Genomic DNA, 12,759 nt, shown 5'->3' on the forward strand with positions numbered 1-12,759 from the left:
CTTTAGGCTGCGCTTCTGTGTATGCATTCTGTTAATAAACTTAACTATTGTTCAAGTAAACCTGTTTCTTGTGGCAAGGGGCAGTTTCCATCTGATCATATCTCAACCCTTGATAACTTATTTATTTCTATCCCATCCTTTCTTTATAGAGCTTAGGAGCAGCAACTATTGTTCTCTGCATTTTGTCCCTTAGCCACCCTTTGAGGTAGCATAGGTTGAAAGAGAATGACTATCCCAGAATCACCAGTGAGATTCATGACTGGGTGGGACTTGAACCCGGGCCTCCCTATTGTCAGTCTGTTGCCATTACACCACACTGACTCTCACCTTAGTCTTCTCAGTGGAGGCACTAAGGAATTATTAGTGTTTGCAGACTCTTTATGGGAGGTGGTTGGTTATAGATTGGCAGTAGGCAGAGTTGTAGTTTTATATCACAGTTAGATTATAGTTAGGTTATAGCAGTGATTGACCATATTTGCGTTAGTTGCAGTGGTACAGTTCAGTCAGCTGGACAGCCATTTAATCTGGTTTATCAAGTGATTTCCTGGGATGTGAGGATAAGGATTCCAGAGGTTCTCTGCTGTAGCTGTTTCTGAAAAGTGGCTTTATTTTTGTCTCTCAGCTGTCGTCATGCCACCATAGCCAAATATTTTGGGGATGCCACTCCACAGTGCAACAAATGTTGTGATTATTGTAAGAACCCAGCATCTGTGAAAAAGCAACTTGAAGCATTGGAGCGATGTACCAACAGCTGGAGCAGGACCTGCATTGGATCCTCTGCTTGCTCATCAGACCCAGAGTTATATGAAGGAGGAAGAAGAGGTTACGGTGGCTTCAGCAAGTATGTATTTGGTAACCTGACTCTGGCAGAAGCAAATTCTGTAGACAACAATAAGGGTTTTTTTATTCACTCGGTTCACTGAGGATTCGGCTAATGTTTCTGACAAGGAGTTTATTGAAACGTAGGCATAAAGATCCAGAATTCCTTTCCCCATAAATAAGGTCAAATAAGGTTACCTCTGAAGTTGCAATCGCTTCGTTAATCAACCAGACCAAATAGGTAAAGCCTGCAAAGTTTAACTGGGCAGACTGGGTAGATTTGGAGGTCAAGGCACCAGTGGAGAATAGGTTAAAAAGAAAATTGTAGACAAATAGTGAAAGGGCTTTCCCATAATTGATACAGTGATGTAGTTCTTGATTTAAAAATATGAAAATGGTCCTCAGTGTTTTGTGCATCTCTGTCATAGTTTGATACCATAGGTTGTAGCAGCCTCTTTTTTTTTTCCAGCAGTAGAAAATTGAATTTCTACCTTTCAGTCCCCTTAACGATATGGAAGTGAGGGTAAATAGCTTAAAAGCAGAATAGATAGTTCTCACAATGCAAATAGTAGGGCATTGCACTTTACTGAGTACTACAACCACCCCAAATGTGCACTACTTACTCCATGATCTGTAAGTATCCTCCAAAAGATGTGCATAACAACATGGGGCTTTTTATCAGTTGCTAGACAGGAAAATCTAGCAAACAGTAATAGAAAAAAATCAGTGGGAGGTTAAGCATCGATTCATACGAGTCTTTACTGAAAACAGAGAAGTCTGAAAGTACATAACCATACTATTTCTTCACCTGGTTTTTGTAGTTGTTCATGATGTAAGATTAAAACTCAGATAATTGCAGAGATAAATGACTGCTGTTTTTAACTTCCTTGTTATATCCCGAACTATTACATTAGTTTTGCATTGCTTGGCACCCTGTTTATTATATCGTGTTAGCATCTTTAATTCTTACGATCCAGAAGAACAGTCATTTGATTCAAAGTGCTTATACTGTTAAAAATTCTCAGGAATGCCTTATCCCCATAAATCTCCTTTTATGCAAAGTGAATTTTCTGTTTTGATTCGTTAAGGAATCATTATTCATTATTAAAATAACTGTATTCCTCTTACACACTTTTGGTGTTGACGTGCTAGATATTAAAACACATAGCTGTTTGACCTTGGCAACAGGGATAAGTGACAAACTTAATTTGGAATTAGTGAGTTCTTGAAAGCTCTTCTGGAAATGTGGCAACTTCACTTTGAAAGGAAGACTAGATATGGGCTAATGATGTGGACCCACAGTCCGCAAAAGTCTGGTGATCTAGTGGCTACATTTCTGCTATTTGAGATTAGTTTGAGACTTCAAGCCTTGTTACAGTATTCCTGCTTGGCTGCTGATTCTTTGTGGGTCATTACTCAGGTGGGATGAAGACGGTAGGAGTGTGGATGAAGCCATTGAAGAGAATCGGAAAAAGGAATGGAATAACTTTTATAAGCAACAGATGATGCTGCGCAAGGTTAGTTGATAGTTGATAGCCTTTCCATGGGAGACAGAGGTCTTATTGAAAGAAAAAGAGAGAAGGTGATGAGCTATCAGGTCCATACTATGTGCTCTTGCTAACAAGAAACCTTCCAGGTCCTAAAGAACTGCTAAACCATCTTGTGTTCTGGACCTTGTTCTTTCCTTTGTCTGTAGGATTTCGAATACACTCCTTAATTTCTCAGTGCTTTACAACCAACTGTACAGTGAAGGGAGTGCAGCATTTTTTTCTTGTGCTTTTTTTGTTTTCGCCTACAATCTATTCTTCGAAAGACTATCATCCACCACATTGGTCTTCTGAGACTAGAGCCATCTATGTAGATCGTGGTGTTTGCCTGTCTGTTCGCGCAGAGAAGAGAGCTTAAGGGATTTAAATTAATATAACTGCCAAATTCTTAGAATGGCGCTTTTTAAAAGTTAACCAGTAACCCTGACTTTATTTAGCAAAAAGCCAACTTGAGCTTAGAGTAGAAATTGTTCTGTAAATATGGGGACTTGAAGTCTTCAGAGCATAAATTTCAAATTCAGGATCAAACCCCTGCAACATGTGTTTCTTCTTGTCCTTTACAAAAGGTTTATTTACACGGTTTATATCTTCCCTTTACAAGGGCTTTACAAGACACTTAAATACATGCAAAATATCAAAACATTGGTTAAGAAGGTGGTATCATTTGATGGGAATGCCAAACAAAATTTAAAAAAATCTTCCCCTTACAAGATGAAGGTTTTAACAGAAGGGACAAACTAATCTCCCTAAGGAGGGGGTTCCAGACCTTTGGTGCCTCAACTGAGAAGACCGTCTCCCTCATTGCCACTTGCCTAAACTCAGAAGGTTAGGGAGTTGAAGCAGGGTACTTGAAGATGACCATTATGGTTGGGTGGGTTCATAAGAGAGCAGGCTGTCTTTCAGGTTGCTAGTGATGTTTCTTTGATTTATTTTCTTTCAGGGTAGTAAAGAGGCCGAAAAAGACAATTTTGTTCCTCCAGGTAATTTTATAATTATTTCATGGACTAGCAAAAAAGCCTATTGGATGACAAAATACAGCAGGCTGTTGTTTGCAAAGCTGGATCTTCTCTTTCTACCCTGATACTCCAACTCTCTCTTTCTCTTTTTTTGCCCTGCTACCCCAACTCTGTTTCTGCCCCCCTTTACAAAGCTTTGCAAAGGGGGAGGGAGCCAGCAAGGTACATGTGAAGATGCAGAGAGTTCTCCACACGTACCCCCAACTTTTTTCTTCTGTTTTCCCCCCTTTCTCTGCCTCTCACTCTCCATCCTGCCATCCCTTCTCTTAATCTTCTCCTTCTCCTTCTGCCCTGCAACTCCATTTCTTTCTTTCTTTCTTTTTTTGCCCTGCTACCCCAACTCTGTTTCTTTACACTAACAGACATCCCATCCTAGCTCTCTCTGCCTGCCCCACTACCCCAGCTCTCGTTTTAACTCTCTGGCCTGCTACCCCAACTCTGTCTTTCTGCTCACCTGTTCCAGCTCTCTTTCTCTCTCCTTACCTAACTATCTGTCATCTGTTATTCTGCCAACCTACACTAGCTCTCTCTTTCTGCCCCTCCTTGGCTGCCAGTTGCTCTTCAGACCTTCACCTGCAGCTTTCTGGGAGGTGAGGACTGTATTGGTAAAGCGAAGGATTGTGGGAGTTGTAGTCCAGTCAGCCGCTCTTAGCTTGGGAAAGGGCACCCTTTGGTTTACATGTCCCAGAGTCCTCCACTTTTTCTGATTTGTCACTGGGAACACGCTTCTCCAATAAATATACAGATTATGAATGAGGATTTCATGAAAGATGACATAGAACTGTTTCCTTTTGAGGAATCCAAGTAAGGTTACTAGGAGTGGATAATATATATATTTAAAGTTACTAGAAATGGATTTTATATATATAAATAAAAGTATATATATAATAAAAGTATTGTCCGGCTTTATTAGACCTGTAAATGTTTGAAAAATCCGATGCTTATACACTACATATCAGTTTTTCCAAAAAAATTCAGGTTACTTAAACCGAACCTGAAAAATTTGCCTGCCTCAGGACTCCATGTGGGTCTGGGAGGCAGCAGGCTGCACACAGCTGAAACCATGCTGAGATCCGTGTGGACTTCAAAGGACTTCAAAGTGCAGGGTTGAACACTGGGCTTAGCCTGGATGGGTCCAGCTTTGTACTACTGCCTCTGCCTCTGAAGTGCACATCACCTATGGAAGCAGAACAAGCAGTATAGAGCTGCACCCAGCCAGGCTGCAGGTGTGTGAGAGAGGGGCTTCTTTCCTTCCTTTCTTGAAAAACCTCCAAAAATACCAACAAGGAATTTTTGGGATTTTTTTTAATGGTTTGGGTTTACTGAATGTCCATCTCTGAAAGTTACGATCATAAAATATAACCTGCTTGCCACCCTGAGCTCCGTCTCTGGGGTGGGGATATATAATATAAATAAATAAAATGTCATAGCAGAGTCTCCTATGAATTCTGAAATAATATCCATAACATCCAGTGCTTGCCTGTGGGTGCAGGCAGATTTCTGTTTTTCAAAAAACCTAAACTGATTATTGTGGTAGAACAAATTGGGTTTAAATCCCTCTCAAATAATGCTGGGTAGATATCTGTTCCTATCGTTCAGGAAAAGCTGTGGGTGAATTGTTTTGCCCCATGTTTTCCATAGGGAAACCTATTCTAGCCAAAATGGTTATAGTTAACTGGCATATTTAGTAACATTAACATTACATTAACATTAACCATGTATGACACCAAGTTTATTTCACTTTAATTACCATTTCCATCCAAACTCTAATGCAATTTGTCTGTGTGAATTAGTTCTCTTCACTCTATGTCTTATCTGATTGATCCCCCCACTTCTCACCTGCGTGATAAGTATAAGAAAGCAATTTGTTCTTTCAGAAATATATTTTTAAATTAGTATTTGTGTCCCTTATGTGACTTGCCTGGATGTATGCATAGGTATCTGGGATCTTGATTCTCCAAATTCCCTTTTTGAACTCCAATAAATTTGCCCTAGAATGAATGAATTTTACCTTTTAAGCCACTGTTTTCCGGGCCTAAATCTGTATTTTCCTTGAAGACCTTTATGTTCATAATAATTTTGGTTTTGGTAATAAGGTGTAGATCTCAACATAGTATGGTATATAGTGTATCTCTTTAATATTTTAGTACACTTATGCTTTTACATACTTGTACTTGAATTCTAATGGTATTCATGCTATTTTATAGTTGTTTATTTAATAAAAATGTATTATTTGTTCATTATTCATAATCTAATTGTCCTTGATTTTACTGACCATAAGATGCTCATTTGGAGAATCCTTCCATGTAACTTGTGGATTTCCAGTTATGAAATCAGTTGGTACCCCATGCAAACCCAACTAACCCCAAACTCTTTGTTGTCATGCCTAAAAGGTAAATGGCAAAAAATCTACCACCTTGGACTCCTGTATAATCTAACCAAACTGCCCATCTGAAGCAATAAGTAGTGTACCAAGCCAAAAAGAAGGGAAAAAATTGTGGGCTGATGGTATAATGTATTTATCTCTGTGTGTCTTTCATGGCAGATGCTGATTGTCCCTTGAAAGATGCAGCCAGCAGGAAAATAGCCAGAATCACAGTGAAGGTAGGAAGAGGCTATGGGTTTAATAAGTTTGGGAAAAGGCTTCTTTTCTGCTGCTGGCTGATAGGGGTGTAGTGTTCAAAGTGAGAAATAACTGTCAAGAAAACGGCACAGCTAAAATGGGTTGGAGTGTTATCCTAGATGTTATAGTGTAATCGTACATTAATGGAAGAATACCACCAAAGATATAAGGTACAGTAGTGTAGCTAGGATATAGTATCTATTTTTAGTTATTAAATTTTAGAAATTTGAAGAAATTGGAAAGGATTCAAACTATAATACAGTTCAAGGATTCAAAGAGAACATCAAATATTATAATACAATTCAGAACCCAGATGTGAAAAGGTGAAAGGAAGCAAACAGAGCCCTTAGGGGGTGGGCGGGTTATTAAATTTAATAAATAATAATAATGACTGCAGTGTCGCAAGAAGGAAGTTTAGAGCGGACACAGGTGTGGTTCTGATACTTCAGAAAAGCCTGTCAAAGTCTGATTTAGGTCATTTGACCTAAAGCATAACTTGGAACCACCATTCCAGACACCTGCAGCTTTTGATGCATATATCAGTCCTCAGTAACCAGTTGTTATGGATGATTGCCCAAGAATATTGCCCAAGATTGCCCAAGAATTAAAGAGAGAGCGAGAAAGAAAACTTGTCTGATCAGCAGACCAAAGAAACAAGTTACTTTTTAAAGAAAATTCTGGATCAACATGGCTACCATGCTGGCTACTAGAATCATGGAGCAAAAGAACTACTTTCAGAAAGTGAGCAATAGCAAAAGCCTTCCCAAGCCCTCAAAGAACCAGCACACACGCCCTAAAAAACACACACTGTTAAAGATTTGGCTTTGAGTAAAGCCCTCCAAAAAGAAAATCAGAGCTCACCTAGTGCTTTCTGTCGCACTCCTCCTGTCCACTTCTACTGAAGGGATTACAGCGTGTGCTGCTGCTTCCAGAGAGCAGTAGAGCTAATTGGCACTTAAATAGCAAGCCCCACCTCTCAGAAGCCTGAGGCAAGCACACGGCCAGAACAAGTAAACAAAGAGGGGAAAAAACCCACACAAACAAAAGCCTTCCCAAGCCCTCAAAGAACAAGCACACAAGCCCTCAGAAACACACACTCTTAAAGATTTGGCTTTGAGAAAAGCCCTCCAAAAAGAAAACCAGAGCTCACCTAGTGCTTTCTGTCCCACTCCTCTCCCCTGTACTAAAGCAGAGATGGGAAGAATGCTAAAAACTGCTTAAGCACTGCAAGTACTTTTTGTTTAATAACTACATTCTGGGATTACCTATCACTCATTCTCCTTTGATTTTAGGCTAGAGAGCACTGCCTGAAAATGTTAGAAGAAGCACTGAGCAGCAATTTGCAAGCCCGGCTAACAAAAAATGGGTAGGAAACTATGAGTGATGATATCGCTTGTAAAGAGCACTTCACTGGCACAAGTTAACATCAAGGACTTCTGTTTTGCCAACTCCTGCTTTTGTTGCATATGGCTGCAGTAACTGAAAATACTTTTTAACTGCTGCATAAACTCCTTTCCTTTCTGGAGAGGAAGAGGTCCTAGAAGGTTCAGACATACTTTTATAACCCACCAGAAACTTAACTGATAAAACTAGTTGTGATGGGTTTTCCGGGCTGTATGGCCGTAGTGGTTCTTGTTCCTAACATTTCGTCTGCATCTGTGGCTGTGGCTGGCATGATGGAGGCAAAACGTTAGGAACAAGATCCACCGGACCATGGCCACACAGCCCGGAAAACCCACCACAACCAGTTGAATCAGGCCATGAAAGCCTTCAACAATACATTAACTGATAAAGCTTTCTATACAAAATCCAACCAATGAAACACTATACCCCAGGCTACAAATAAACACTAAGTGACCACAATTTAATCTCATGTGAAGAAGTAATGAATAAAGGTACTTTATGTTAAAAAATGACTGCACAATTTAGTATCACACACAAACATTAATAAATATGAAAAAGTAATAAATATGGGCATGCAATAGAATGTTCAGTATATCCAAAGGGCTCTATTCAACTATCATAAATATCTTATTACTAAAATTCATATAAGTTCATAAATAAAATATTAAATTTCATAAATAGATAATTGCAGATCTAAACAGTTCATAGATATTGAACAGGGTTTCCGGAAAAACAGATCAGAATAGCTGAGTATGCAGTCATTTTGGACACAGACATGTTTTTTTGCTGTTTGATATAATGTACCTTCGATTCATTAGTTCTTCACATTAGATTAAATTGTGGTCACTTAGTGTTTATTTATAGGCATGAGTATAGTGTTTGGTTGGATTTTATTTATTCATTTGTTTGTTTGTTTGTTTGTTTGTTGGCTTCTTACACTGTACTTTTGGGAGCTGTTACTATACTTTTGGGAGCTGCCCATGAATATGAGCCAGACTTTTCAGCTAGTTCAGAGTGCAGCCTATTATATTCTTGTGGATTATGGGTAATGTGAACTTATTCAACCATCAACTATGCTGCCTCTTAGTCTGCCTCCAGTCTAGATCAAGGTGCTGGCATTAATGTTTAAAACCCGTCACATTCCCACACATCTTAAGCCCCCATTCCATTTACATTTCTTGAATCAGGTACTGCTTTTGGGGACTTAGATGGACAGCCCATTCTTATGTTGTTTCTTACAGTCTTTGTGTTCAAGAGTGTAACTTATGACGTATTAAGAAAATATAACGTCATAGTTAGGCCTCGGAGCCTTGCAATATCTTATCACCTTGGTTTTCCCTTGGATTCTAAAGGCTGCAATTCTGGTTTATCCTCACTAGAGGGAAGTAGTATACTGTACAAAGTTAGTCTGGAGTATGTTGTATTCCATTGGTTAATACTGTAGATAGAAACACATAAAACGTATCTCCTTAACGAGGATGTTCTTGCACCTTTGGCTTTCTATTCTGCCTCCAGTCAAAGAAAAATTAGCTCTGAATCTAGCCAATACTTGCATCCAGATTTTTTAAAATGACACTGTTGCCGCTAGAGCCCTGATTTGGGATCGACAGGTCCTCTGCTATAGTAGGAAACATCCTGGCAGCTACTCTTTCTTCCTATTGCCACTTGAACTGTGACTGGAGGGAAAAAAGTCACCGTTATTGCTGCATACTGGCCCTTTCCCCACTTACCTTGAGCCCCGTGCTACTCTCCTAAAGTAGTGCGGGGTCCAGCTGCACTCCCCACTTCAGGGGCGGCGAGAACGCAGCCGCACCGACGCTGCCTCTCCCACGCCCCCTCAGCGGGCGTAATTCCTGGCGCCTTTTCAAATGGCGCCTTTTGATGAGGGGAAGCCGGGGCGGAATTAGTGGAGAAGCCGGGGCGCGCGCCAGGAATTGCGCGTGCTAGGAATTGCGTGCAGCAACAAGGGTAAGTGGGGAAAGGGCCACTGTCACAGGGGAAAGCAGTAGTGATGTCACATCACTCTAGGGGTTGCTGGGATCTTCTATAGTGACATGACATTACTTTCTGTTTTTCCCTGGAAGTGACATCATACTACATGTAACCCTGGCACCCCCCATTTCTCTGCCCCCCCCCCAACCTCACAGCAATTACCCGCCATTAGCTGGCAACCCTACTGTGTTCTCATCGTAATAATCCTTAAAATGAGAGATTTAAGTATTTCCCTATATTGTCAAAAACTTTCATGGCCAAAATCAACTCTGTTGTGCGTTTCTGGTCTGAATGGCTGTGGTTCTTTCATTTCTGCTCCTAATGTTTTGCCTGCATCTATGGCTGGTGTCGTCAGAGGCATGTCATGGTAAGATGTGTTTATCTGTGTGACATTGCTTGCTGCCTGCTTAAGTGGAAAAAAACATCCTGACACAATTGATGAAACTGTGGGCATGTTTCAGGTCAGATCCTCTAACATGTGCTGTGGAAATGGAGTATGAGGCTTTCCAGATGAGTAAGACAGCAAATTTATACAAGGCTGCCGTTCTCAAGAAGGTAAGAAGTGGCTGTTGAAGCCAAGGGGCAGGGGGAGCTTGGATAGTTCACCCAGTGCTCAGATTTTTAAACCTGTGGTTAATGTTTGTACTGTCTGCGACTAAATGAGAAGGTATGTACCTGCTTCTTGTTCCTTTGTCATCTGTATTAGAATATTTAGTAGAAAGAGTGTTTGTCTGGACCCTTAATTTCTAGTCTCAGGTAAGTTTTCCAGCACTTTTAAGATTAGGTAGCCTTCTTGAAGATATGTGTTTGTTTTTCTAAAGAGCAATCATACTTAAAACAATAAGATTCTGCAACCTCCATGTAATCCCATGTTTTTACTTAAGCAGCAGAATTGCCTCTAATTGAAGCCCTGAAGAAAAAGGCTCTTAAATCCAAACTAGACATTGTGGTCCTGTTTTTGCTGAATGGGTAAGATAATCATTCAAATGGTTATCCCCTTTTCCCTGTGTCATTTTGCCAATGCATGTCCCATCTGCCATCCTGGAAATATAAGTATTAATATGTCCCTTTTTTCTGTTCCTACAAAGAGCAAATAGTAACATTGGGGGAGGCCAAGGAATTTGTATTGGCAAAATAGAATGGGAGAAAGGGTTTACTTACCTGCATTCCCATGCTGTGGCTAAAAACTTGGCTGCTTTTAAGCCATTCTAGTGACACTGGGAAGAGCTAAACAAGGAAGATTTGATAATCAGGCATTCTATCCAAATATACTTTTACAGAAGAAGTCAAACAAACTAATAAATGTGTATAGATCAGGGACGGAGCGAGGGGGAAAAGTGCCCAATGCACTGGTGCATCCTCTGCCCCTGCCACGCCCCCATCCACCCTGGAACACCCCCACCCCCGGAACGCCCTTGCCACACCTCCACAGGGACGCACACCCAGTGCATTGTGCCCCCCCCCCTTGGAGCTATGCCTCTGGTATAGATATAGGGTTTGTTTATTAATTTTTTAGAATAATTGTTTTCATGATGAAACTCAACCTTATGTGTCCTTTAGGGTACGGTAGTATTATCTTGTAAAAATAATGCTTGAACATATTATATTTTTATCTTTTTAAATGATAGCAAATATTGTACTGCATCTGCAGTTCCTTAATCTTAATAAGAAGGAAAAGAATAAATCAAAGCTAGGCTGTATGCAGGAGAGATGAAAATAGCATAATTTGTTAATGCTTCATTACATGGAATTGCTGTTTGTATTGCTGTTTATGGAAACTGGAAGGCTTCTGGACAATTTTCTCTGCTTTCTGCGCAAAGGTGGCAGAAATTAACAAAGCTTCCAAAGATGGAGAGCTGTATTCTATGCTTGCCTTGGGAGTGAACGGCTGTCCTAGTGTAAAAGCTGAACCAACAACATCAGCCGATGATGGTTGCCATATACCATCCAAGGTGAACACGGTAAGTACAAATAGACACTGTCTGATCGTTGAGTAGCGTTGAACAGTTTATAATGAAGGTCCTTCAACATCCAATGGGGTTTCATTTCTGTGGCTCCTTCTTGTGTGGGTTTCCTGCAGTTTTTCTTCTCCCCTCCCCCCTTTGTGCTTCTGCTGCTACTACATTCTGTAACATGTGGTGGCTCTCCATTTAAGTTACCTCTAGCTTCTGGACAGGCTAGATTTTGGATTTCCGGTTTTTTAAGTAGTAACCTCGAGTTCTAAGAACACTCTCCTGGGAGTAAGTCCCGGAGTTCACCTGTTTCTGAGAAAGCAGTCCTGAGTAGGTCTGCTCTAAATCTTGCTCTGTTCTGGCTTACTCCCAGGAGGATTCAATGATCAGTGATTTAGTGATATCCCATCTCTTTTTAATGCAGTTCAAACCCAAGAGGGTGGGAATTGGATTTCGGAAGTCATCAGATGTGTTCCAGCCAGCTTCAGAAGTGTTGATAGCCAAGGAGAAGGGTGAAATTAAACCTGACGAAGAGGAAATGAGCCCAAATTGGGAAGCAGACTGCAGTCATAAGCCCGAAGCTGGGGATGATGTCAGCGCTCCTGAGAGCAAAGTGAAAAGAACCAAAGAAATCAGCAGAAATGCTGGTGAAGTTCTTGAAGAGGGGCAGCAAAGCACTTCCAGTCCTACAGCCTCCTTGGGAGTTAGTCCCACCAAGAAGAGCAAACCCACCAAGAAGCAGCTGCTGCTGGCAGAAGCCGCCAGGAAAGAATCTCAGAACATTTCCAAGTTCTTCTCTAGCCAGAAAACAGGCTCTAAGGCCTTGGACTCAGCTCTTGATGTAGCAGAGGAGGAGGAGGAGGAAACCTGTTATCTCAGTGAACGACCACTATCTCTTTCCCAAAGACTGTGTGAGGAGAAAGAATGGCCGGAAACCAAAATGATCTCCAAAGAAGAAAGAGCTGGTGCATCTCATCTAGAAAAGCAGGAATTAGGGGAAATAGGGGACAGTTCAGCAATAAGAACTCACAACTCAGAAACTGAATCCTCGTGCCCAGGGTCACCCCATGGAAAATCATGGTAAGCATGAAGTTATTGCTTAAAAAAATAACTGCTACAAGTGTAGGCTAATATGGGGCCTGAACTTATTTGTCTTATAGCATTTCTCCTTCCCCAGCCACCTTCCTTTGTAATTTATCCAGATACATTTGAGGTCAGATCTCAAACACAAAGTATGAAAAAAGCAACACTGGCACCTGCAGCAAAAATATGACAAACATTAATTAATGTGACATGTTTTTAAAATGTAGACATTACTTTAAGGAACTCAGACATTTGTTGTTGTTGTTGTTGTTGTTGATGATGATGATGATGATGATGATGATGATGATGATGATGATGATGAT

General features: G+C 40.6%; 1 protein-coding gene across 1 annotated transcript; it reads left to right on the plus strand.

The window, feature by feature from the left end:
* Window positions 1-600: 600 nt before the first annotated feature.
* Window positions 601-12,474, plus strand: LOC125425418 (ATP-dependent DNA helicase Q5-like; the record flags this gene model as incomplete). Its single annotated transcript, XM_048483025.1, has 8 exons — window positions 601-841; window positions 2,240-2,336; window positions 3,307-3,346; window positions 5,928-5,986; window positions 7,298-7,371; window positions 9,863-9,956; window positions 11,222-11,362; window positions 11,778-12,474. Coding segments are annotated over 8 exons (1,406 nt in total), but the record flags the coding sequence as incomplete, so codon positions are not given.
* Window positions 12,475-12,759: the final 285 nt, after the last annotated feature.

Source organism: Sphaerodactylus townsendi, unplaced genomic scaffold (genome assembly GCF_021028975.2).
Source record: "Sphaerodactylus townsendi isolate TG3544 unplaced genomic scaffold, MPM_Stown_v2.3 scaffold_423, whole genome shotgun sequence".
In the NCBI taxonomy this organism is placed as follows: Eukaryota; Metazoa; Chordata; class Lepidosauria; order Squamata; family Sphaerodactylidae; genus Sphaerodactylus; species Sphaerodactylus townsendi.